This window comes from Palaemon carinicauda, unplaced genomic scaffold, assembly GCF_036898095.1.
Source record: "Palaemon carinicauda isolate YSFRI2023 unplaced genomic scaffold, ASM3689809v2 scaffold5, whole genome shotgun sequence".
NCBI lineage: Eukaryota > Metazoa > Arthropoda > Malacostraca > Decapoda > Palaemonidae > Palaemon > Palaemon carinicauda.
In genome coordinates this window covers 952,525-978,540 of record NW_027171761.1, presented here as the reverse complement: position 1 = coordinate 978,540, position 26,016 = coordinate 952,525, and the positions used below count along the sequence as shown (strand labels likewise).

General features: G+C 41.1%; 1 protein-coding gene across 1 annotated transcript in view; it reads right to left on the bottom strand.

Moving 5' to 3' along the window:
- LOC137637028 (uncharacterized) overlaps positions 1–26,016 on the bottom strand; it is a 190,338-nt gene that overhangs the window by 97,602 nt on the left and 66,720 nt on the right. Inside the window, exons 6-7 of the mRNA XM_068369337.1 lie at positions 18,690–18,874; positions 8,377–8,456 (exon numbers count right to left, since the gene is read on the bottom strand). Of these exons, the coding sequence (XP_068225438.1) occupies positions 8,377–8,456; positions 18,690–18,874 (265 nt within the window). The remainder of the gene's footprint in view (positions 1–8,376; positions 8,457–18,689; positions 18,875–26,016) is intronic.

Below are 26,016 nucleotides of genomic sequence, written 5' to 3'. Positions count from 1 at the left end.
TGCCTTTGTGACAATTTGTCATATTGGCTTTCTGTCTGTTTCCCTCAAAACTTCCTTATTATTTGAAAATATGAGTCAAGTGGTCTTTCTATCTATCTATCTATCTATCTATCTATCTATCTATCTATCTGTGTGTATATATATATATATATATATATATACATACACATAGATAGATAGATAGGTAGATAGATAGATAGACCACTTAACTTTATATATATATATGGTAGTAGGACAGAATGCCTAATGACATAATGCCTAAGTACAAAATGCCTAAGGGCAAAATGCCTAATTCCTCAACACAGACAAAATGCCTAACCGACATAATGCCTAATGGAAAAAATGCCTAATATACAAAATGCCTAATTGACAAAATGCCTTCTAGGCAAAATTATCTTATTTAGCAATTTTAAATGAATTAATCGAGATTACTAAAGATCTTACAGTTAAAGAGCAGAGCCTTTTCCCAGAGTCTGTGACTCTTGCTTGTGAACAAGCACCAATAAAAAGTTTAAAGAAATGTTTTTTCAAATACTTCAATCAATGGCTGTGTCTTTCATTTCAGTCAATGTCTTTGTCGTAATATACAAAATCTTGGTCTCCAGCGCTGATACACAAATAATGACAATGCTTTCATAATCAATCAAATACAAGCCTTTGCTTTTGTTCTTTCAGAGGATGTGAAATAAACTAAGCCACCTTGGCCGAGGTCAGTACTCTACAGAGTGCTATGCTATATAGTTCACTTTTTTATCCGTTTTTAGATGTTTTGGACATTAGGCCATTGGGCATTTTGTCTGTTAGACATTTTGTCCGTGTTGAGGATTTAGGCGTTTTGTCCTTAGGCATTATGTCATTAGGCATTCTGTCTGCTCACGATATATATATATATATATATATGTATATATATATATATATATATATACATACATACATACATACATACATATATATATATATATATATTTCAAATGAAGAAAGTTTGTTCTACATCTTTTATTTGACGCATTTTGTCATACAGGCCACAAGTTCTGTATAAATTGTATTGTAAAATAAACTTATTGCATCAATTTGAATATTTTTTGCTTTTCCCATTTAAATCTACTTATTTGCTATAAAACAGTGAGTTATGAATAACTTTTACGTAGGGGAGTTTTTTGATAAAAATGTTATTTTCATTAGTAAAATAAATTTTTGAATATACTTACCCGATAATCATGTAGCTGTCAACTCCGTTGCCCGACAGAATTCTACGGAAGGGATACGCCAGCGATCGCTATACAAGAGGGGGGTGTACTCACAAGCGCCACCTGTGGCCAGGTACTGCAGTACTTCTTGTTGACACCACTTCAATTTTTCCTCGGTCCACTGGTTCTATGGGGAGGAAGGGTGGGTCAATTAAATCATGATTATCGGGTAAGTATATTCAAAAATTTATTTTACTAATGAAAATAACATTTTTCAATATTAAACTTACCCGATAATCATGTAGCTGATTCACACCCAGGGAGGTGGGTGAAAACCAGTGTACATGTATATTAAGAAGCTTAGTATCCCGTATTTCATATTATCAGTTATTCAAAATAACAATGAAATTACAAGTACCTGGTAAGGAAGTCGACTTGAGCCATTACTCTGCCTTAAATAAGTTCGTCTTCCTTACTGAGCGCAGCGTTCCTCTTAGGAGGCTGAACAACTCTAAGGTGCTGAAGTATCAAGGGCTGCAACCCATACTAAAGGACCTCATCACAACCTTTAACCTCGGCGCTTCTCAAGAAAGAATTGACCACCCGCCAAATCAATAAGGATGTGGAAGGCTTCTTAGCCGACCGTACAACCCATAAAAAGTATTCAAGAGAAAGGTTAAAAGGTTATGGGATTATGGGAATGTAGTGGCTGAGCCCTCGCCTACTACTGCATTCGTTGCTACGAATGGTCCCAGGGTGTAGCAGTACTCGTAAAGAGACTGGACATCTTTGAGATAGAATGATGCGAACACTGACTTGCTTCTCCAATAGGTTGCATCCATAACACTCTGCAGAGAATGGTTCTGTTTGAAGGCCACTGAAGTAGCCACAGCTCCCACTTCATGTGTCCTTACCTTCAGCAAAGCAAGGTCTTCTTCCTTCAGATGAGAATGTGCTTCTCTAATCAGAAGCCTGAATAGTAAGAAACTGAGTTCTTAGAACTTGGGAAAGAAGGTTTCTTGATAGCACACCATAAGGCTTCTGATTGTCCTCGTAAAGGTTAAGACCTTTTTAGATAGTACCTAAGAGCTCTAACTGGGCAAAGTACTCTCTCCAGTTCATTCCCCACCAAGTTGGACAGGCTTGGGATCTCGAACGACTTAGGCCAAGGACGTGAAGGAAGCTCATTTAGCAAAAACCGAGCTGCAAGGAACATGTAGCCGTTTCAGATGTGAAAATAATGATCCTGCTGAAGGCGTGGATCTCACTTACTCTTTTAGCTGTTGTCAAGCACACGAAGAAAAGAGTTTTTAATGTGAGGTCCTAAAAAGAGGCTGATTGGAGAGGTTCAAATCTTGATGACATAAGGAACCTTAGGACCACGTCTAGATTCCAGCCTGGAGTGGACAACCGACGTTCCTTTGAGGTCTCAAAAGACCTAGGGAGGTCCTGTAGATCTTTGTTGGTGGAAAGATCCAAGCCTCTGTGGCGGAAAACCGCTGCCAACATACTTCTGTAACCCTTGATCGTAGGAGCTGAAAGGGATCTTACTTTCCTTAGATGTAACAGGAAGTCAGCAATCTGGGTTACAGTGGTACTGGTTGAGGAAACTGCATTGGTCTTGTACCAGCTACGGAAGACTTCCCTTTGAGACTGATAGATTCTGAGAGTGGATGTTCTCCTTGCTCTGGCAAACGCTCTGGCTGCCTCCTTCGAAAAGCCCCTAGCTCTTGAGAGTCTTTCGAAAGTCTGAAGGCAGTCAGACGAAGAGCGTGGAGGTTTGGGTGTACCTTCTTTACGTGAGGTTGACGTAGAAGGTTCACTCCTAGAGGAAGAGTCCTGGGAATGTCGACCAGCCATTGCAGTACCTTTATGAACCATTCTCTCGCGGGCCAGAGCGGAGCCAATCCACTTCAGCCGTGTCCCTTTGCGAGAGGAGAACTTCTGAAGTACCCTGTTGACAATCTAAAACGGCGGGAATGCATACAGGTTGAGATGGGACCAATCCAGCAGAAAAGCATCCACGTGAACTGCTGCTGGGTCTGGAATCGGAGAACAATACAACAGGAGTCTCTAGGTTATCGAGGTAGCGAACAGATCTAAGGTTGGCTGACCCCACAGGGCCCAAAGTCTGCTGCAAACACTCTTGTGAAGGGTCCACTCTGTGGGGATGACCTGACCCTTCCGGCTGAGGCGATCTGCCATGACATTCATACCGCCCTGAATGAACCTCGTTACCAGCGTGAGCTTTCGATCTTTTGACCAGATGAGGAGGTCCCTTGCGATCTAGAACAACTTCCACGAAAGAGTCCCTCCCTGCTTGAAGATGTAAGCCAGGGCTGTGGTGTTGTCAGAGTCCACCTCCACCACCTTGTTAAGCTGGAGGGACTTGAAGTTTATCAAGGCCAGAAGAACCGCCAACAACTCCTTGCAATTGATGTGAAGTGTCCTTTGCTCCTGATTCCATGTTCCCGAGCATTCCTGTCCGTCCAAAGTCGCACCCCAGCCCGTGTCTGATGCGTCCGAGAGGAGACGGCGGTCGGGTTTCTGAACAGCCAAAAGTAGACTTCCTTGAGAAGAAAGCTGTTCTTACACCACGCGAGAGAAGACCTCCTCTCTTCGGAAACAAGAACTGAGACCGTCTCTAGCGTCATGTCCTTTATCCAGTGAGCAGCTAGATGATACTGAAGGGGGGGGAGGTGGAGTCTCCCTAACACGATGAACAGGGCCAGCGATGAAAGTGTCCCTGTTAGACTCATCCACTACCTGACTGAGCATCGGTTCCTTCTCAGCATGCTCTGGATGCATTCTAGGGCTTGGAAGATCCTTGGGGCCGACGGAAAAGCCCGAAAAGCTCGACTCTGAAGATCCATACCCAGGTAGACAATGGTCTGGGATGGGACGAGCTGAGACTCCTCAAAATTGACCAGGAGGCCCAGTTCCTTGGTCAGATCCATAATCCATCTGAGAATCTCCAGACAGCGACGACTTGTGGGAGCTCTTAAAAGCCAGTCGTCTGACGGAGCCGGACACAAGATCATGGTACTGCTGCACAGTCTGTGAACTGTCAACCATGGGGAAGCGAGGAAGTACAGTGACAACCCGAAGCTGTCTAGACTGTCTGGGTCGTATAGACAACTCCTTATCGGGTTGCTGAGGTTGTCGCACTGCGTCACAACAAGTCACTTCTGCTGGTTGTTGAACGTCTTCCCAGTGACACACTGACTCCGTAAACAAAAAATCCTCTAACAAGGACTAAGCTTGGACTGCATGTCTTGCAACACAGCTCAAGGTCTATGGGAGCAGGTGTGGTAACAGACGGGGTTAGCGACTGAAGTGGAACCATTACCTTCCCTGGAAGCATGTTATGCTTAAATAAAAGTCCATAGGAGGCTACGCAGCAAAAGGCTCCTCTCCAAATGACAGAGTCCTCAAGGGAATATCAGAAGGAGGGAGAAAAGCACTTTCTCATCTACAGGGACCATATCCGAGAAAAGCTAAGTTCTCTCAGTGAGGGTTTCACTGGTGCAAAAGCAGCAGACTAGAAGGCAACGTTATGAAACTGCTTGACAGTCTAGTGAGCTGGCAACAACCAAAGATGTGTGACTGAGAAGCATGCGGTAAGGTATGCAGAGCATGCTGTATGTAGAGCATGCTGTATGCAGAGCATGCTGTATGTGGAGCATGCTGTAAGAGAAGCAGAGCATGTTGCATGGCGTGTAACATTTCTCAGAAATTCCATGACCAGTGCTAGATTGAGTAATATCGCATTACTGTCCATGAAAGTGCACTTGCCGAGGGAATTGATTTAGACTGTTTTGTTGATGAATTTGAAAGCAGGCATGATAATCGTAGAATTAAGCTGCACTAAATATACGATCTATAATCTACTTCACCTCAGGACAGGGAAACTCGCCCTGTTGGCAACACTGCATTACTTCATGCATGCTTGCATGGGGTTTTAATATCAACGTAATATTTACATTACATTCATAACTCATGATTCATTTTTGTTATGAAGATATTTTGCTATATTAGCGATTTGTTAAAAATATATTGCAAGGAATACATATATATTTTTTATTTAAGTAATACGAATAACCTCCATTATCATAATGTTTGTGTAGGCATACATGTATATGATTACAAATGCAAGTTATGAAAGTAATGAGGTGTTATTATTGTCATTTGTTATTTCAAAGTTGAATGGGAAAGGCTCAAGTTGAGGAGAAAGTGGCAGATGCATGCGTTCAGGTGGCTGACTCCTAGCATGAGTTTCTTGTCTCAAGAGTTGCGCTTGCTGTAAGGGTAGCGGATGCGCAGTAGCAGGTTCCTGAGGAACGAGTTGAGGTTCCTGAGGTGTGAGCTGCGAGAGTTGAGGTAGCGGCTGCGCAGAACGCAGTTCTTGTCTCGCGAGTAGAGGTTCCTGAGGTGCTAGCCTAAGGAGTTGAGGCTCTCGCCTTGAGGAGGGTTGAGGTCGCTGCAGCGAGTGCTGAGGTGGCTGCCTCATGGATGGAAGAGGTTGTCGTACCTCAAGAGATTGATGCCTCGCTGGTGGAACCGCAGGCGGAAGCGGAGGAAGTAAGGCATAAGACTCCTGCTCCCATTGCTGAGGTTGCCTTAAGGAAGGCGGAGGTTGCTGCACACCGCTGGTAACTGGCAACTCAATACGCGGTAAGGTATCCTGAGGAACCTCAACTTCGTACGCCTGGCAGACTGGACTGCGGTGAGGCGGAGCGATCGCAGGAGGAGGTGTAACCTTCTCAGCCTGACACTCACGCATTAAGACCGCAAGCTGTGACTGCATGGACTGCAGCAAAGTCATCTTGGGGTCGACAGACGCTAAGGTCTGCTGAGGCAAAGCCTTAACAGAAGATGAGGTCTGTTGCGGCATCACCTTACCTCTCTTAGGAGGTGTGCAGTCACCTGATGACTGCGGAGAGTCAGAGCTAATCCAATGACTGCAACCAGGTTGTAGAACTCTTGAGGTCTGGACTTTGCGTTTGAGAGGTCTTGAGACCTGAGTCCAGCGTTTTCTCCCTGACATTTCTTCTGCAGACGAGTAAAAGACGGGCTCAATCGTCTGCGGGTGGGAGTGACGGTCTCTGTAAGACACGCCCGCAACCACCGAGGATACTTCTGTGCGCCGATCAAGGCCTGCCGAACCCTTTTGCCCTTCGACATTGCTTCTCCCCTGGGCTTGGGAGCTTGCAAGAGGTCCCGGACTGGGAGGACGACTGGCACGCACAGAAGTACCCTCACACACAACACTGACACACTTTGCGCTAATCACTTTTGATTTTCTGTTTGCACTTATTTCACTGAACTCGAAACTTTAAGTGGTTTGTACCTGAAACACGCAATTCTATCCTTCCTTAAAAGTTAGTAATTGCGAAAACAGAATTACAATGTAACAGAAAAATCTAATGAAAGATAAATAATTCAGTGGCTGGAAAGAGACTAAACACTAGATCAAATAAACTACGTTTAAAATCTCTCACCGCATAAAGCTTGAGAACAAGAATAAAACTCATGAAACGTTTACCATCTTCCCCTAAAGAGACTAGGGAGAAGAGCAAAAACGATAACAACGTTACTCGCTTGAACGAAACGTTTATCCAGCTCTCTCTCCCTCCGTCTCTATCTCTCTCTCTCTCTCTCTCTTGACTTAGAACCTGAGAGAAGAGCCCAATCATATATATCGTTAAAACATATTATTGTTAAAGGAAAAAAACTGAAATATTTCCCAAATAAAAAGTTCCTTTATTAGAATTAAAACCATTAAGCTAAGAAAGAATGAACAAAACGTTAGAAACGGTTACTCTTACTGCAACGTGACACCGTGAAAATTCTCTCTCTATCGTAACGATAGAGCGCAAGTTGAACGTTCTGAACGTCAACAACTGCAGAGACAAAACAAAACGTTAGTTCAACTTTGAAAACAGTACGAGACTATCAAAGAAATTCTTTCAAAAACATTAAAATAGCATAATATGTTAACAGGTAAAACCGAAATGACGGGCTCAATGTTAATTAACTTCGGTACCAAGAAAAGACCGCCTACTATTAGGAAAGGTCGAATATAAACAAATATAAAAATTAATTTTAATAAGTTTATAATAAAAGGAAGTTAATCGAAGAGGCCTATAAAAGGCGGAGAGATAAAAAAAAATAAATCTATAACTTTGTTAAGCAAAATTAAGAAAGAGAGTCTATACTCTCTTAGACACCAACACTTCCGTCTAAGGGAAGGGTCGGCCATTTAAAGGTGAAAGAGAGTTCATACTCTCTTCGTCACCATAATAAAACAAATTAATTCCAAAAGCTAGCTAAGCTAATAATAAAACTTCCTGAATAGCGAAAGCTGAAATCTTAGAGCAATACTTCACCAAAACCGTGAACAAGACTCCAAAATTATAAGCGTATCCATGAACGTCTTGCCGGAAGCACGACAGAGGAAAAATTGAAGTGGTGTCAACAAGAAGTACTGCAGTACCTGGCCACAGGTGGCGCTTGTGAGTACACCCCCCTCTTGTATAGCGATCGCTGGCATATCCCTTCCGTAGAATTCTGTCGGGCAACGGAGTTGACAGCTACATGATTATCGGGTAAGTTTAATATTGAAAACTATAATTTTACAAGACATGTGAGCTTTAAGAAATTCCAATATGGCAGCTAATGTAACTACGGGAAACCACAGGGTATAAGAGACTCTTTAGCTATGGTAAGCAACTCTTCTAGGAGAAGAACACTCCAAAATCAAACAATTGTTCTGTAGTCTTGGGTAGTGCCATAGCCTCTGTACCATGGTCTTCCACTGTTTTGGGATAGAGTTCTCTTGCTTGAGAGTAGACTCTGGCACACTATTCCATCTTATTCCTCTTCCTCTTGTTTTGTTAAAGTTTTTATAATTAATATTTTAATTATTGTTACTGTTTTTCAAATATCATATTTCAATTGTTAATCATTTCTCTTAATTCTTTATTTTCTTTCCTCACTGGGCTATTTTCGCTGTTGGAGCCTCTGGGCTTATAGCATCCTGCTTTTCCAACCAGGGTTGTAGCTCAGCAAGTAATAATAATAATAATAATAATAATAATAATAAATAACACCATGTAATGATCATATGCAAATCCTATTGCAGGTGCATTATAGCAAATAACATGAAAGTCAATTAAGAATTACTTACTTGTCATACTGGCACAAACTGATATGTAATTCTCCCCAAGTATGGCATAAAACGAGCAAACTGCAACAGATATCATTATTCTGAAAAAAAAGCAAGAAAAATATAAGTAAAGAACTTTTCTCATATTCACTTATTCAAATTTATAACCTGAATGTAAAATTGGAAATACAAAATCTTATTAAGATGATTTTCTATTTCTTTTTTATACTCATCTAATGTTCATATTGCTTCTTCTCCAAAAGCTCAATTTAATCAAAATTTATACCAGTAATATTCTAAACAATAAATGGAAAACTTTCCCATTTTCTTTCACTTCAATAAACACATGCCCTTATTAATGAAAGGAACATTGTAGAGGTAAGTGATAACTGACATGCCACTATCCTTTGTCTTTTACTTCAGTAATGATTATCACTATCTATTTGATACTCCAAGGCAGTGTGGAGGAGGGGGAGTAAGTATATGAACATAAGGTGATTATCGAAATAAAATCTATTGTCAAAATTCTGTTTCTATCTATGAACCTCCTCTGACGTTCATGTTGCTGAATCCTACTCTCTACAGGAGATGAGATGACAGTGAAGGAAAGAGACAAGATAAATTTAATTAAAAGTAACATAACATGGTTAAGATTTACTAACCTGGCCTAGATTAGTTTTAATAAACCTTCACAAAATACAGTTTGAAATACAGGACTCCAGAATGTTTACTATAGCTATTCGAAATATTGGACAGTAACTCGTCTCAAAATTATATTCTTGATCAAAATAACACTTTTGAATAGTACCAAATCTATTCATAAATTGAAACCCCATATACTCGTGCTGCATATAAGAGAGTAACAAATTACCTTGACTCAAAATTAATTAAACTATGGTTCTGCAATCAGTAAGGATCCTAGGGCCTAGCATTCTTCATAGGCAAACCAGGATTCCTTCAGATAATGTTTACCAAAAACTGACTTGGTATGCTGATGAGCTGCTACTAAAATTTCCCAAAAAATAAGGTTTCTACAAAATTTAAGGGTTGTAACTGCACTATTATCATGTAATTTCACTTGCATGCCTTTGATTGTTATTATAGTTACAAGTACTATTACTATTGTTGTTGTTGTTGATTATTATTATTATTATTATTATTATTATTATTATTATTATTATTATTATTATTATTATTATTATTATTATCATCAGCTAAGCTACAAACCTAGTTGGAAAAGCAGGATGATATATGCCGAAGGGCTGCAACAAGGAAAAATAGCCCAGTGAGGAAAGGAAATAAGAAAAAAAAATAAACTACAAGAGAAGTAATGAACAATTAAAATAACATTTTAAGAACAGTCACAACATATCAAAAGATTTTCATAAATAAACTAAAAAAAAAAAAAAAAAAGAGACAAGACAGCCAGTGTAACATAAAAATATTCGCTGCAAGTTTGAGCTTTTGAAGTACCACCGATTCAACTACCTGATTAGGAAGATCATTCCACACTTGATCATAGCTGGAATAAAACTTCTTTCATTAGATTTGGATCTAATTCTTTGCAAGCTGCTATAACCCAAATTATAACAACGAATGATATTGCATTTGGTTGTAGAGCAATAAGAGATTGTAAACCTAAAAAACAAATTAAGGACACTACCTCTAATACCTGAGGTTTTGTCCAAAAAAATACTAAATGGCTATTACTCGAACTTGTTTTCTACTGAAATGCTCTCATCCATTTTCAAAGAAAGGATGTGAGGAAACTAAGTTAAGCTCTTATCCTTAAAATCCTTTTAAGCTCTGAAGACAAAAGGGACAAAATTCTTGTGTTCCACTGAGGTTATTCTGGCACACGTTTGTAGTCCACTTATGTTTTTAGTTGAAGTTAATGCCAACAGGAAAAGGGTTCTAACCAGAGATCTTAAAAAGAAAGATTTCAACCCATCACAATTCATAGTTTTAAATCACTGTAAAACACACATCCAACTACCATAAAATTTACCTAACTACGGAGGGCCTTTCAATATCTAACAATATGATACAATTGCTATAATGGTTGAAATGGAGATATCTAATCCCAGATGCTTGAGCACAGAATTAAGGACAGATCTACATCCCATAATGGCAGAAATTGAACACTTCTCATCATAAAAAAAAGGAGCTGTAAAAAATGTTATTTTCCTTAGTAAAATAAATTTTTGAATATACTTACCCGATGATCATATAGCTGTCAGCTCTGCTGCCCGACAGAAAAACCCACGGGCGGAATACGCCAGCGATCGCTATACAGGTGGGGGTGTACATCAACAGCGCCATCTGTCAAGTAGGTACTCAAGTACTCGATGTCAACAAAAAACCAATTTTCTCCTCTGTCCACTGGGTCTCTATTGGGGAGGATGGGTGGGTCCTTTAATTTATGATCATCGGGTAAGTATATTCAAAAATTTATTTTACTAATGAAAATAACATTTTTCAATATTAAACTTACCCGATGATCATATAGCTGATTCACACCCAGGGGGGTGGGTAGAGACCAGCATTACATGTTGACATTATTATGAGCTAAGTATTCCGTATTTTATTTTAGCAGTTATTCAAAATAACAAACATAAAATAAATAAGTACCTGGTAAGGAAGTCGACTTGAACAATTACTCTGCCTTTTTAAGTACGTCTTCCTTACTGAGCCTCGCGATCCTCATAGGATGCTGAGCGACTCCTAGGAGCTGAAGTATGAAGGGTTGCAACCCATACTAAAGGTCCTCATCAAAACCTCTAATCTAGGCGCTTCTCAAGAAATGACTTTGACCACTCGCCAAATCAAGTAGGATGCGAAAGGCTTCTTAGCCTTCCGGACAACCCAAAACAATAATAAAACATTTCAAGAGAAAGATTAAAAAGGTTATGGAATTAGGGAATTGTAGTGGTGGAGCCCTCACCACTACTGCACTCGTTGCTACGAATGGTCCCAGAGTGTAGCAGGTCTCGTAAAGAGACTGGACATTCTTAAGATAAAAGACGCGAACACTGATTTGCTTTTCCAATAGGTTGCGTCGAATATACTTTGCAGAGATCTATTTTGTTTAAAGGCCACGGAAGTTGCGACAGCTCTAACTTCGTGTGTCCTTACCTTCAGCAAAGCTTGGTCTTCCTCATTCAGATGGGAATGAGCTTCTCGTATTAACAGTCTGATAAAATAGGATAAACAATTCTCTGACAAAGGCAAAGATGGATTCTTAACTGAACACCATAAAGCTTCAGACGGGCCTCGTAAAGGTTTTTAAATAGAACTTAAGAGCTCTTACAGGACATAATACTCTTTCTAGTTCATTTCAAACCATGCGATAAGTTTGGAATATCGAACGATATTGGTCAAGGCCGAGAATGCAGCTCGTGTTTGGCTAGAAAACCAAGTTGTAGAACATGTAGCCGTTTCGGATGAGAATCCGATGTTCTTGCTGAAGGCATGAATCTCACTGACTCTTTTAGCTGTGGTTAAGCATATCAGGAAAAGAGTCTTAAAGGTGAGATCTTTCAGGGAGGCTGATTGAAGCGGTTCGAACCTGTCTGACATAAGGAATCTTAGTACCACGTCTAAATTCCAACCAGGTGTAACCAAACGACGCTCCTTCGTGGTCTCAAAAGACTTAAGGAGGTCTTGTAGATCTTTATTGTTGGAAAGATCTAAGCCTCTGTGCTGGAAGACTGATGCCAACATGCTTCTGTAACCCTTGATAGTGGGAGCTGAAAGAGATCGTTCTTTCCTCAGATATAAGAGAAAGTCAGCTATTTGAGTTACAGAGGTACTGGTCGAGGATACGGACACTGACTTGCACCAGTTTCGGAAGATTTCCCACTTCGATTGGTAGATTCTAAGGGTGGATGTTCTCCTTGCTCTAGCAAACGCTCTGGTTGCCTCCTTCGAAAAGCCTCTAGCTCTCGAGTGTCTTTCGATAATCTGAAGGCAGTCAGACGAAGAGCGTGGAGGCCTTGGTGTACCTTCTTTACGCGTGGCTGACGTAGAAGGTCCACCCTTAGGGGAAGTGTTCTGGGAACGTCTACTAGCCATCGAAGTACCTCGGTGAGTTATTCTCTCGCGGGCCAGAGGGAAGCAACTAGCGTCAACCTTGTCCCTTCGTGAGAGGCGAACTTCTGCAGTACCTTGTTGACAATCTTGAACGGAGGGAATGCATATAGATCTAGATGTGACCAATCTAGTAGAAAGGCATCTATATGAACTACTGCTGGGTCCGGGATAGGTGAGCAAACTATTGGGAGCCTCTTGGTCATCGAGGTTGCGAAGAGATCTATGGTTGGCTGGCCCCAGGTGGCCCAAAGTCTCTTGCATACATCCTTGTGGAGGGTCCAATCTGTTGGAATTATTTGTCCCTTCCTACTGAGACGATCTGCTATGACATTCAAGTTGCCTTGGATGAACCTCGTTACTAGTGAAAAGTCTAGACCTGTTGACCAGGTGAGGAGGTCCCTTGCGATCTCGTACCATGTCAGAGAGTAGGTCCCTCCTTGCTTGGAGATGTACGTCAAAGCCGGGTGTTGTCCGAGTTCACCTCCACCACTTTGCCTTGAAGGAGAGACCTGAAGCTTTTCCAGGTCAGACTTACTGCCAGTAGCTTCTTGCAGTTGAAATGCATTGTCCTTTGACTTGAGTTCCATAATCCCGAGCATTCCCTACCGCCTAATGTCGCACCCCAGCCTACGTCCGATGCGTCCGAGAAGAGAACGTGGTTGGGAGTCTGAACAGTCAGGGGAAGACCCTTTCTAAGGTTGATAAAGTCCTTTCACCAAGTCAGACCAGACTTTATCTTTCCGGAAACCGGGATCGAGACCGCTTCTAGCGTCTTGTCCTTTTTCCAGTGAAAAGCTAGATGATACAGAAGAGGATGGAGGTGTAGTCTTCCAAGTGACACAAAAGAACCACAGATGCCAGTGTCCTTACCAGACTCATCCACAGCCTGACAGGGCAGCGTTCCTTCTTCAGCATCTTCTGGATGGATAGCAGGGCTGGGGGTTGATCGTCTAGTTCAGCAACGTCCTCATTAGAGGGTTCCTTATCCGAAACTGATGAGGAAACGGCAACGGAGTGGGCAACGTCTGACTCGCTGAACCCGGTCGCACTGGTGGATGCGTGACGGAGCCGGACGCAATATCATGGAACTGCTGCACAGTCTGTGAACTGTCAACCATGGGGACGCGAGGAAGTACAGCGTCAACCCGAAACTGTCTAGACTGTCTGGGTTGTGCAGTCAACACCCTACCGGGTTGCTGAGGTTGACGCACTGCGTCACAACAAGTCACCTCTGCTGGTTGTTGAACGTCTTCCTAGTGACACACTTCAACAACCACCTCCGAGCGTCGCTTAACGTCAACGTGCGACTGGCAACCCACACTGGGTCGCATCGGTGGAGGAACCACCTCAACTGGCGGACGCGAGTAGGATACCTCAGTGTCAACAGGGCGCACAACCAACCGGTAGGAAGGTTGTTGGCCAGAAGTTTCTTCTCCGTAAAAAGTCCTCTACCAAGGACACAAGCTTGGACTGCATGTCTTGCAGCAAAGCCCATTAGGGTCTACGGGAGCAGGTGTGGCAACAGACGGGGTTAGCGACTGAAGCGGAACCATTTACCATCCCTGGAAGCCTTGTTATGCTTTAATTAAAGTCCATAGGAGGCTAAGCAGCTTAAGGCTCCTCTCCAAATGACAGAGTCCTCAAAGGAATATCAGTAGGAGGGAGAACAGCACTTTCTCATCCACAGGAACCTTGTCCGAGAAAAGCTAGGTTATCTCAGTGAGGGTCTCACTGGTGCATAAGCAGCAGACCAGAAGGCAACGTTATGTAACTGCTTGACAGTCTGTGAACTGTCAAAAACTGTACTGTCAACCACAACAGGTGCGTGAGGACATACAGCACTGGTGCATTAGCAGCAGACCAGAAGGCAATGTTATGTAACTGCTTGACAGTCTGTGAACTGTCAAAAAACTGAACTGTCAACCACAACAGGTGCGTGAGGACATACAGCACTGGTGCATTAGTAGCAGACCAGAAGGCAACGTCATGTAACTGCTTGACAGTCTGTGAGCTGGCAACAACCAAAGCTGTGTGGGGAAGCCTCAACTCCTGACTGACTAGTCTGCTGCGGGTGAGTGGCGGTAACCACAGTGGGTTGCGGAGGCTGACGCACCGTGTCAAAACACGGCAGCTTAACTCCACCCTCCTGTTGTTGTGGTAGCTCACGCACGGCAACGGAGTGCTCCGTGCGTCTGTGGGAGTCAGCATGCGTCTGGCAGGGTCGACTGCGCATGGGTGGAGGAGCTCTCACAGCCGGAGTGTGGGAGCAGGCAGCCTCAGCGTCTGCTGGGCGCACAACCGTGGCAGGTTGTAGGCTAACGGGTGCAGCGCCAACCTCTCCGCAGCCGGAGTGTGGGAGCAGGCAGCCTCAGCGTGAGCTGGGCGCACAACCGTGGCAGGTTGTAGGCTAACGGGTGCAGCGTTAACCTTCTCCGCACGAAACTCCTGCATAACCGCAGCTAACTGAGTCTGCATAGACTGCAGTAAAGACCACTCAGGGTCTACAAAAGCGGCAACAGACGGAGCTACTGTCCGTTGTGACTGAGGGTCTAAAACAGCGGGTGCGGCAACAGACGGAGTTACTGCCTGTTGCGGTACCACCTTGCCTCTCTTGGGAGGTGTGCAGTCGTCGGATGACTGCAGCGAGTCCGAACTGACCCAGTGGCTACACCTGGGCCGTTGGACTTGCGCGGAAGGGACCGACTTGCACTTAATAAGCTGCGAGACCTTGGTCCAAGGTTTCTTACGAGAAACCTCTTCCGCAGACGAGAAGTAAATGGGCTCTCTCGTCTTTGTGTGGGTGGGGCGATCTTGGGTAGATACGCCCGAAACCACGGAGGGAAAAACGTCTGTTCGCTGATCAAGGCCTGAGGAACCCATAAGTCGTTCGACATTACTTCTCCCCTGGGCTTGGGAGCTTGCAAGAGGTCCCGGACTAGGTGAACGACAGGCACGAAAAGATGAAACCTCGGACGCAACACTGTAACACTTTGCGCATATCACTTTATCACTTTGATTTTCTGATTTGCACTTATTTCACTGAAATCGAAACTTTTACTGATTTCTACCTGAAACACGCAATCCTACCCTTCATTAAAAGGTAGTAATTGCGAAAACAGACGTATAATGCAACAGAAAACATATATAAAGATAAAGAATTCAGTGGCTGGGAAAGAGACTAAACACTAGATCAAATAAACTACGTTTACAATCTCTCACCGCACATAGCCTGGGAACAAGAATAAAACCCTAGAAACGTTTTACCTTCTTCCCCTACAGCGACTAGGGAGGAGAGTAAAACGAGAACAACGTTACCCGCTTGAACGAAACGTTTTATCTCCTCTCTCTCCCTCCGTCTCTATCTCTCTCTTTCTCTCTAGATTCGCACCTGAGAGAAGAGCCCAATTATATATCGTCAAAACATGTGATTTGCTAAAGGAAAAAACTGAAAGGTTTTCCAAATAAAAAGTTCCTTTAATTTAGAATTTAAACCATTTAAGCTAAGAAAGAATGAACGAAACGCTAGAAAAGGTTTACTCTTACTGCAAAGTGAAACCGTGATACACTCTCTCTCTATCGTAACGATAGAGCGCAAGTTGAACGTCCTGAACGTCAACAACTGCGTAGACTAAAAAACTAAACGTTAGTTCATCTTTGAAAACAGTACGAGACTATCAAAGAAATTCTTTCATAAAACATTAAATTTAAAAAGTTTCAAATTCTTTAAAGGTTAAATACGATATAACGGGCTCAACGTTGATTAACTACGGTTCCAAGTTAGGACCGCCTACTAAAAGGAAAGGTCGCAAATAAACAAAACATAAAAATTTATTTTTATATGTTTATAATAAAAGGAAAGTTAATCGAAGAGGCCTAATAAAGGCGGAGAGATATAAAATATAAAGATCTATAACGTGTTAAGCAAAATTACTAAAAACCTAAACACACTTCCGTCTAAGGGAAGGGTCGGCCATTTAAAAGTGAAAGAGAGTCCATACTCTCTTTGTCACCAAAATAAAATCTATCCAAAACGAGTTCAAGTTTTGAAATGAAGATAAAACTCCTGCATAGCGAAAGCTCAAAACTGGAATAGTGTACTTCACCAAATAGTTGTGAAAACAAATCCAGTTAGTAACAGCATATTTAGTAGGTCTTGCCAGTGGCACGACAGAGAGAAAATTGGTTCTTTGTTGACATCGAGTACTTGAGTACCTACTTGACAGATGGTGCTGTTGATGTACACCCCCACCTGTATAGCGATCGCTGGCGTATTCCGCCCGTAGGTTTTTCTGTCGGGCAGCAGAGCTGACAGCTATATGATCATCGGGTAAGTTTAATATTGAAAATTTACCAATATCCAAAATAGAACTAGTCATTGACGGAGTCTTAGCTTTGCATCAATCAATAAACATTCTATTATCTTTGATAGGGAATATTGGTAGAATGTTTTTTAGAACCTATGATAGACAGTCTAGTTTCTGATAATATAGTATATAGTATCCATGCAGTCAGGTAGCCGGAATGGGTGCCTATTGGCCCTGTACGGCTACCTTCTTGAACACTTCGACAACAGGTGACACAGATCTATGTTCTATATCTTCCGTTGTCTCCAAGTTAAAAAAAAAAATATATCTATTCCAGTTTCCATTTATTCCTTATTCCTTCTATAATGCAGAGATGTACTAACTTGTATAAGACTCATCTGTTGCATATCATCTTAGTTTTCAATTTAATTTCTCATCTTAAGCCCATCGGTTGTGAAGTCTTCTCATCGTTTAAAGGGAATTACAGTATAGAAGTTACAAGGTCCCTACCAACCTAAGTTTGCCTTAGTACAAGTTGTCTGAAGGTTGAATACAGCATAACTTACAGATTGTTTTTTATATTCTACGATTATCTCTATCATCCTTCAAAACAATCTATGAATCATGACAATGAATGTAAGGTATTACTTATTGAAATAAACAAAATTCTAAAAATATTTTCTATTTCAGTAATTACCCAACATTCATTGGATCCCATACTCTTTCCCAAATCACAGGGGGACACATTATTAATGGTGGTTTAAAGATTACTGCCTCTAGCAGCCGTTTATGCCATAGTTTATCTTTCATTCTACCTTGTTTCGAGTATTGTTCTCCTGTTTGGTCTTCAGCGGCTGATTCTCATCCTCATTTGTTGGACAGGAACTTAAGGCCTATTATATTTCTTATTCCTGATATAGATAGTAATCTCTGGCATTATGGTTCAATTAGTTAGTTATGCATGTTGCATAACATTTTTCATAATTCTGATCACCCTTTACAGTTAGATCTTCCAGGACAGTTCCATCCTGTTCGTAATACTAGGCCTTCTCCAAGATCATGAGGCTCAATACCACACAGTATTCTAGAAGTTTTATTCTAGCTGTGTCAAAGTTGTGGAATGAACTTCCTAATCAAGGAGTTGAATCGGTGGAATTTCAAAGTTCAAACTTGCAGCAAATGTTTTTATGTTGAACAGGCTGACACATGTGTTTTCAGTTTATATATGAAATATCTGTTTTGATGTTACTGTTTTTAAAATTTTTTATTTTAATTGTTCATTATTTCTCATATAGCTTATTTATTTCCTTTCCTCACTGGGCTACTTTTCCCTGTACGAGTCCTTGGGTTTATAGCAACTTGCTTTTCCAACTAGGGTTGTACTGTACATATAATAATAATAATAATAATAATAATAATAATAATAATAATAATAAAAGGTAGGAGGGCTGGTTATACAAAACCACAAATTAAAATCTTAAATCTAACATTGCAAAGAAGTAAATATTTCAAAAAATAATAATTATATAATTCAACCACTAAGAATAATTCTTATACTGTACTTATGTAAAGCCCTTGCTTTCAATAAGAATGCTTTTAATAAAGTGGCTTTCAAAAGTAGAGTATCTCAATTTTAATGGAGCTATAATTCCTCCTCAAACATATCTAATTGATTTAGTATAATTTTTTTGGACGGAATCATACCTTAATCCTTATATGAAGACATCAACAAGAATGATGAAGAAACAAATATATGAAAATATTTTGCTAACGATCTTTAAATCATATAAAGATAAATACAGTTTATTCTAACTATATTACAAATAACAAGGCTGAATAGATTCCACTCAAAATTTTGCAAATACTTTAACATCTGTATCAACAACCATAGCTAATTTTTCCATTACTAATATGGTATGGGTAAAAAAGTAAACTTACATGAGGGAGAGTTAGCATGACTGAAATTAAACGCTGAATTCCTTCTTTCGCTGTCTGGATCATCAGCTGGGCAACACTTTCACAGACTCCAGCTACCGACACTATCTTCATGATGGAAAAGGCTCTCAAAAGGCATGAAAACAGCCACACTGCCACAGCAACTAATTTAAACTTATTAGCAAACGCTGAAAAGAAATGATTAAGGTTCACTTATCTGGCAAATAAAAAATTTCATAACATTCCCTCTTACATTACAATTTGATTTTAGACAAATATATATGTCATAATAAGATATTATTTCAATACCAACCAAGTATAGTAGGTCCTCGGGTTACAAAGGAGAACTGTTCCCATGACATGTTGTACTGTACACCTCAATACAGTAAAGTCACTCACTATGCTAATGCAGTAATAAAAACTTGAAAAAATAGATGCAGACATCATACATATACCAAGGCACTTCCCCCAATTTTGGGGGGGTAGCCGACATCAAACAAATGAAACAAAAACAAAAAGGGGACCTCTCCTCTCTACGTTCCTCCCAGCCTGACAAGGGACTCAACTGAGTTCGGTTGGTACTGCTATGGGTGCCACAGCCCACCCTCCCCCGTTGTCCACCACAGATGAAGTTTCATAACGCTGAATCCCCTACTGCTGCTACCTCCGTGGTCTTCCAAAGCACCGGAGGAAGCAGCAGAGCCTACCGGAACTGCGTCGCAATTGCTCGCCATCTATTCCTATTTCTAGCACGCTCTCTTGCCCCTCTCACATCTATCCTCCTATCACCCAGAACCTCCTTCACTCCATCCACCCACCCGAACCTTGGCCTTCCTCTTGTACTTCTCCCATCAACTCTTGCATTCATCACCTTCTTTAGCAGACAGTCATTTTCCATTCTCTCAACATGGCCAAACCACCTCAACACATTCATATCCACTCTAGCTGCTAACTCATTTCTTACAACCGTTCTCACCCTTACTACTTCGTTCCTATTATTATTATTATTATTATTACTATCCAAGCTACAACCCTAATTGGAAAAGCAAGATGCTATAAGCCCAGGGGCTCCAACAGGGAAAAATAGCCCAGTGAGGAAAGGAAATAAGGAAATAAATAACTGAAGGGAACAAATTAACAATAAATCATTCTAAAAAAAGTAATGTCAAAAGAGATATATCATATATAAACTATTAACAACGTCAACAACAAAAATGTCATATATAAACTATAAAAAGACTCATGTCCGCCTGGTCAACAAAAAAGCATTTGCTCCAACTTTGAACTTTTGAAGTTCTACTGATTCAACAACCCGATTAGGAAGATCATTCCACAACTTGGTAACAGCTGGAATAAAACTTCTAGAGTACTGCGTAGTATTGAGTCTTATGATGGAGAAGGCCTGGCTATTAGAATTAACTGCCTGCCTAGTATTACGAACAGGATAGAATTGTCCAGGGAGATCTGAATGTAAAGGATGGTCAGAGTTATGAAAAATCTTATGCAACATGCATAATGAACTAATTGATCGACGGTGCCAGAGATTAATATCTAGATCAGGAATAAGAAATTTAATAGACCGTAAGTTTCTGTCCAACAAATTAAGATGAGAATCAGCAGCTGAAGACCAGACAGGAGAACAATACTCAAAACAAGGTAGAATAAAAGAATTAAAACATTTCTTCAGAATAGATTGATCACCGAATATCTTAAAAGACTTTCTCAATAAGCCAATTTTTTGTGCAATTGAAGAAGACACAGACCTTATATGTTTCTCAAAAGTAAATTTGCTGTCAAGAATCACGCCTAAAATTTTGAAAGAGTCATACAAATTTAAAGAAACATTATCAATACTGAGATCCGGATGTTGAGGAGCCACCGTCCTTGACCTACTTACAATCATACTTTGAGTTTTGTTAGGATTCAACTTCATACCCCATAATTTGCACCATGCACTAATTTTAGCTAAATCTCTATTAAGGGATTCACCAACCCCAGATCTACATTCAGGGGATGGAATTGATGCAAAGAGAGTAGCATCATCTGCATATGCAACAAGCTTATTTTCTAGGCCAAACCACATGTCATGTGTATATAGTATGAAAAGTAATGGGCCAAGAACACTACCCTGTGGAACACCGGATATCACATTCCTATACTCACTATGGTGCCCATCAACAACAACTCTTTGAGATCTACTACTTAAAAAATCAATAATAATGCTAAGAAACGACCCACCCACTCCCAACTGTTTCAGTTTGAAAACAAGGGCCTCATGATTAACACGGTCAAAGGCAGCACTAAAATCAAGGCCAATCATACGAACTTCCCGACCACAATCAAGGGATTTCTGTACTGCATTGGAGATTGTAAGAAGGGCATCACATGCTCCAAGGCCTTTCCGAAAACCAAATTGCAAACTAGGGAATAGATGATTACCTTCAGCAAACCTATTAAGACGTTTTGCCAGAAGACGTTCAAAAACTTTAGATAATATGGGAGTTATGGAAATTGGGCGGTAATCAGTGGGACTTGAGCTACCACAAACACATTTACATAGAGGAGTAACATTACCAATTCTCCAACAAGTGCTAAAAGCTCCTCTTCTTGCTAACTTGCGTAAAATAACAGATAACTTTGGAGCTAAGAAATCTGCTGTCTTTATAAAAAACAAAGGAAAAATACCATTTAGGTCTACACCTCCATAAGCATCAAGGTCCATCAACAGAGCTTTAATCTCACGAGATCGAAAAGCTAAACTAGTTAGTTTAGCCTCAGGAAAACAGGAATGAGGAAGTTCAAGTTTTTCATTACTCTGTTTACTGTCAAAAACATCAGCCAAAAGGGTTGCCTTTTCCTTTGGACAGTGAGTGACGGAGCCATCAGGTTTAAGTAAAGGAGGAACTGTTGCATCTACACCAAAGAGTGCAGATTTAAGGGTAGACCACCATTTATGTTCCTGAGTTGTACCAGAGAGGGTTTCCTTTATGATTAAATTGTACTCCTTTTCAGTTGAGGCATAAACTCTCTGAGCAAAAGCTCGAAGCCGAGTATAGTTGTTCCAGGTCAAATCTGATCTGTTACCCTTCCAAAGGTGATAGGCCTCCTGCTTCTCCAAATAAGCACGTCTACAATCATCATTGAACCACGGTTTGTCCTTCATTCGGTACCTTAGCACACGAGAAGGGATACGCCTATCAATTATGTTGACTAGATTCTCATTCAAAGGGACAACAGGATCTACACTATTATATAATTGTGACCAATTCAAGCACAAAAGATCATGCAAAATCCCATTCCAGTCTGCTTGGGATTTCATATAAATTTTACAAGAATATGATATATCAGGGACAGGCTGCTCAGTCTTCACTAATAATGAAATCAAGGCATGATCAGAAGTCCCGACTGGAGAACCAACCTTACTAGTTATAACGCCAGGGGAGTCAGTGTATACGAGGTCCAAGCAATTACCAGACCTGTGAGTAGCTTCATTTATGATTTGCTCACAGCCTGATTCCGAGGCAAAGTCTAAAGCTCTTAAGCCATGGCGATCGGTAGGAGAGATAGAACTCAACCACTCCCTATGGTGAGCATTAAAATCACCAACAAAGACAAACGAAGCCTTTCTATCATCTTCTTGTATCTTAGCCATAATGGTAAGAAGACAATCGAAGATAGAATCATCCATGTCTGGATTCCGGTAGATTGAACACAAATAAAAGTTGTTATGCCTGCCACAAACTTTTATTACCTGAATCTCATGACATCCACATTGATAGCAGGACTTATGAGAAGCAGGGTACTCGGTCCTAATATACACCACCATTCCCCTGGCCCTAGGAATGGAATCACGTTTCAGCATTATTGGCTTCTTAAAACCAGTTATAAGGAGCTCAGATGAGTGCCTCATATTAGAAACCAAAGTTTCTGAGCACAAAAGAATATCATACTGTCTGGACGCAACTGTAAGGTCTCGGATATTTGCATGAAGACCACGAATATTGCAATACAGAAGACGACATTGACGAAATCTAGGACGTACTGGTCCCGGATTTCGCTCAATGTCTCCAGACAGCATAAGAATTAATAGAAATAAAAAAGAGACATCATACTTAAAAACTAGATTAACAAGAATTAAAACAAAAACAATATGTACAGAATAATAATAAAAGTGATTGATGATATCCATAGACTATAGTAAAAAGTCGGAAAAACTGGTCAACATGGAGGAGCCGATACACCATGCAAGGCTAAATACCCTCCAGGATAGCCACTTCAACTGAAGGGAGGACAGTAAGGATGGTTTTGAGAAGAAAAAATCAGAAAAAGGAAAAGACAACCTCTTGATAAACCACCAGGCATCCATGGCCCTTCTATTAAGCCTGCCCAACACACCATTTCAAAAAAACAAGAGGAAGAAAAAAAAAAAGATAGAATAGTGTGCCCGAGTGTACCCTCAAGCAAGAGAACTCTAACCCAAGACAGTGGAAGACCATGGTACAGAGGCTATGGCACTACCCAAGACTAGAGGACAATGGTTTAATTTTGGAGTGTCCTTCTCCTAGAAGAGCTGCTTACCATAGCTAAAGAGTCTCTTCTACCCTAACCAAGAGGAAAGTACACTGAACAAATTGCAGTGCAGTAATTAACCCTTTGGGTGAAGAAGTGTTAAGTATCTCATTGTTGTCAGATGAATGAGGAAAGACGAGAATATGTAAAGAATAGGCCAGACTATTCTGTGTAAGTGTAGGCAAAGAAAAATAAGCCGTGACTAGAGAGAGGGGTCCAATGCAATACTGTCTGGCCAGTCAAAGGATCCAATACCTCTCTAGTGGTAGTATCTCAACGGGCGGCTGGTGCCCTGGCCAACCTACTACCTTATCTAACCCTATCTACTCGAGATACACCAGCCATACTTAGACATTTCATCTCAAACACATTCAATTTCTGTCTCTCCGTCACTTTCATTCCCCACAACTCCGGTTCATACATCACAGTTGGTACAATAACTTTCTCATACAGAACTCTCTTTACATTCATGCCCAACCCTCTATTTTTACTACTCCCTTAACTGCCCCCAACACTTTGCATCCTTCATTCACTCTCTGATGTACATCTGCTTCCACTCCACCATTTGCTGCAACAACAGACCCCAAGTACTTAAACTGATCCACCTCCTCAAATAACTCTCCATTCAACATGACATTCAACCTCGCACCACCCTCCTCCCTTCTCGTACATCTCATAACCTTACGCTTACCCATATTAACTCTCAACTTCCTTCTCTCACACACTCTTCCAAATTCTGTCACTACCCGGCCAAGCTTCTCTTCCGCATCTCCAACCAGTACAGTATCATCTGCAAACAACAACTGATTTACCTCCCATACATGGTCATTCTCGTCTACCAGTTTTAATCCTCGTCCAAGCACTCGAGCATTCACCTCTCTCACCACTCCATCAACATACAAGTTAAACAACCACGCCGAAATCACACATCCCTGTCTCGGCCCCACTCTCACCGGAAACTAATCACTCACTTCATTTCCTATTCTAACACATGCTTTACTACCTTTGTAGAAACTTTTCACTGCTTGCAACAACCTTCCACCAACTCCATATAACTTCATCACATTCCACATTGCTTCCCTATCAACTCTATCATACGCTTTCTCCAGATCCATAAACGCAACATACACCTCTTTACCTTTTGCTAAATATTTTTCGCATATCTGCCTAACAGTGAAAATCTGATTCATACAACCCCTACCTCTTCTAAAACCACCCTGTACTTCTAAGACTGCATTCTCTGTTTTATTCTTAATCCTATTAATCAGTACTCTACCATACACTTTTCCCACCACACTCAACAAACTAATACCCCTTGAATTACAACACTCATGCACATCTCCCTTGCCCTTATATAGTGGTACAATACATGCACAAACTCAGTCTACTGGTACCATTGACAACACAAAACACATATTAAACAATCTCACCAACCATTCAAGTATAGTCACACCCCTTCCTTCAACATCTCAGCTCTCACACCATCCATACCAGATGCTTTTCCTACTCTCGTTTCATCTAGTGCTCTCCTCACTTCCTCTATTGTAATCTCTCTCTCATTCTCATCTCCCATCACCGGCACCTCAACACCTGCAACAGCAATTATATCTGCCTCCCTATTATCCTCAACATTCAGTAAACTTTCAAAATATTCCGCCCAATTTTTCCTTGCCTCCTCTCCTTTTAACAACCATCCATTTCCATCTTTCACTGTCTCCTCAATTCTTGAACCAGCCTTCTTACTCTCTTCACTTCTCTCCAAAACTTCATCTCATTCTCTTCATATGAATGACCCAATCCCTGACCCCACCTCAGGTCAGCTGCCCTCTTTGCCTCACTTACCTCGCGCTTTACTTCCACATTTTCTCTCTATATCTTTCATACTTCTCTACACTATTACTCAGCAGCCATTCTTCAAAAGCCCTCTTTTTCTCTTCCACTTTTACCTTCACTCCTTCATTCCAACATTTACTGCCCTTCCTCATGCTGCCTTCTACAAACCTCTTGCCATACACTTGCAATCCCAACAAAATTTTCTTTTACTAACTTCCACTCCTCTAAATTACCAGTTTTTCTTACTTTCACTTCGTCACACGCCATTTTCAACCTTTCTTGATATTTACTTTTTACCCCCGGTTTTATTAGCTCTTCAACCCTCACTACCTCCCTTTTACATCCACCTACTCTACTCCCCCACTCTTTTGCTATAACTAATTTTTCTTCCACCAAAAAATTATCAGACATACCGTTAAGCCATACCCTAAACACGTGCATGTCTTTCAATCTTCCAAAATTGTTTTAGTTATCAACACATAATCCATTAATGCCCTTTCTACCACTCTTCCCCGTATATACTTGTTTTTTATCTTTCTTTTTTAAAAAGCTAGAACTTATCACCATCTCTTGCTCAACACACATATCTACCAATCTCTCACCACTCTCAATTTCACCTGGTACGCCATACTCCCCAATAACACCTTCTACCTCTCCAGCGCCCACTCCAGCATTTAAGTCACCCATGACAACTACATATTTCCTTCTGATCAGTCCTTCTACACCTAGTTAATTCATTCCAAAACACATTCCGCTCTTCTTCACTTTTCTCACAACCTGGCCCATACGCACTGACTAAAGCCCAACATTCCCTACCCAACCTAACCCTTACCCACATTAACCTAGATGATATCTCCTTCCATTCCACTACCTTACCTGTCATCCATTCACTCAGCAATAAAGCCACACCTTCTCTTGCTCTCCCCCT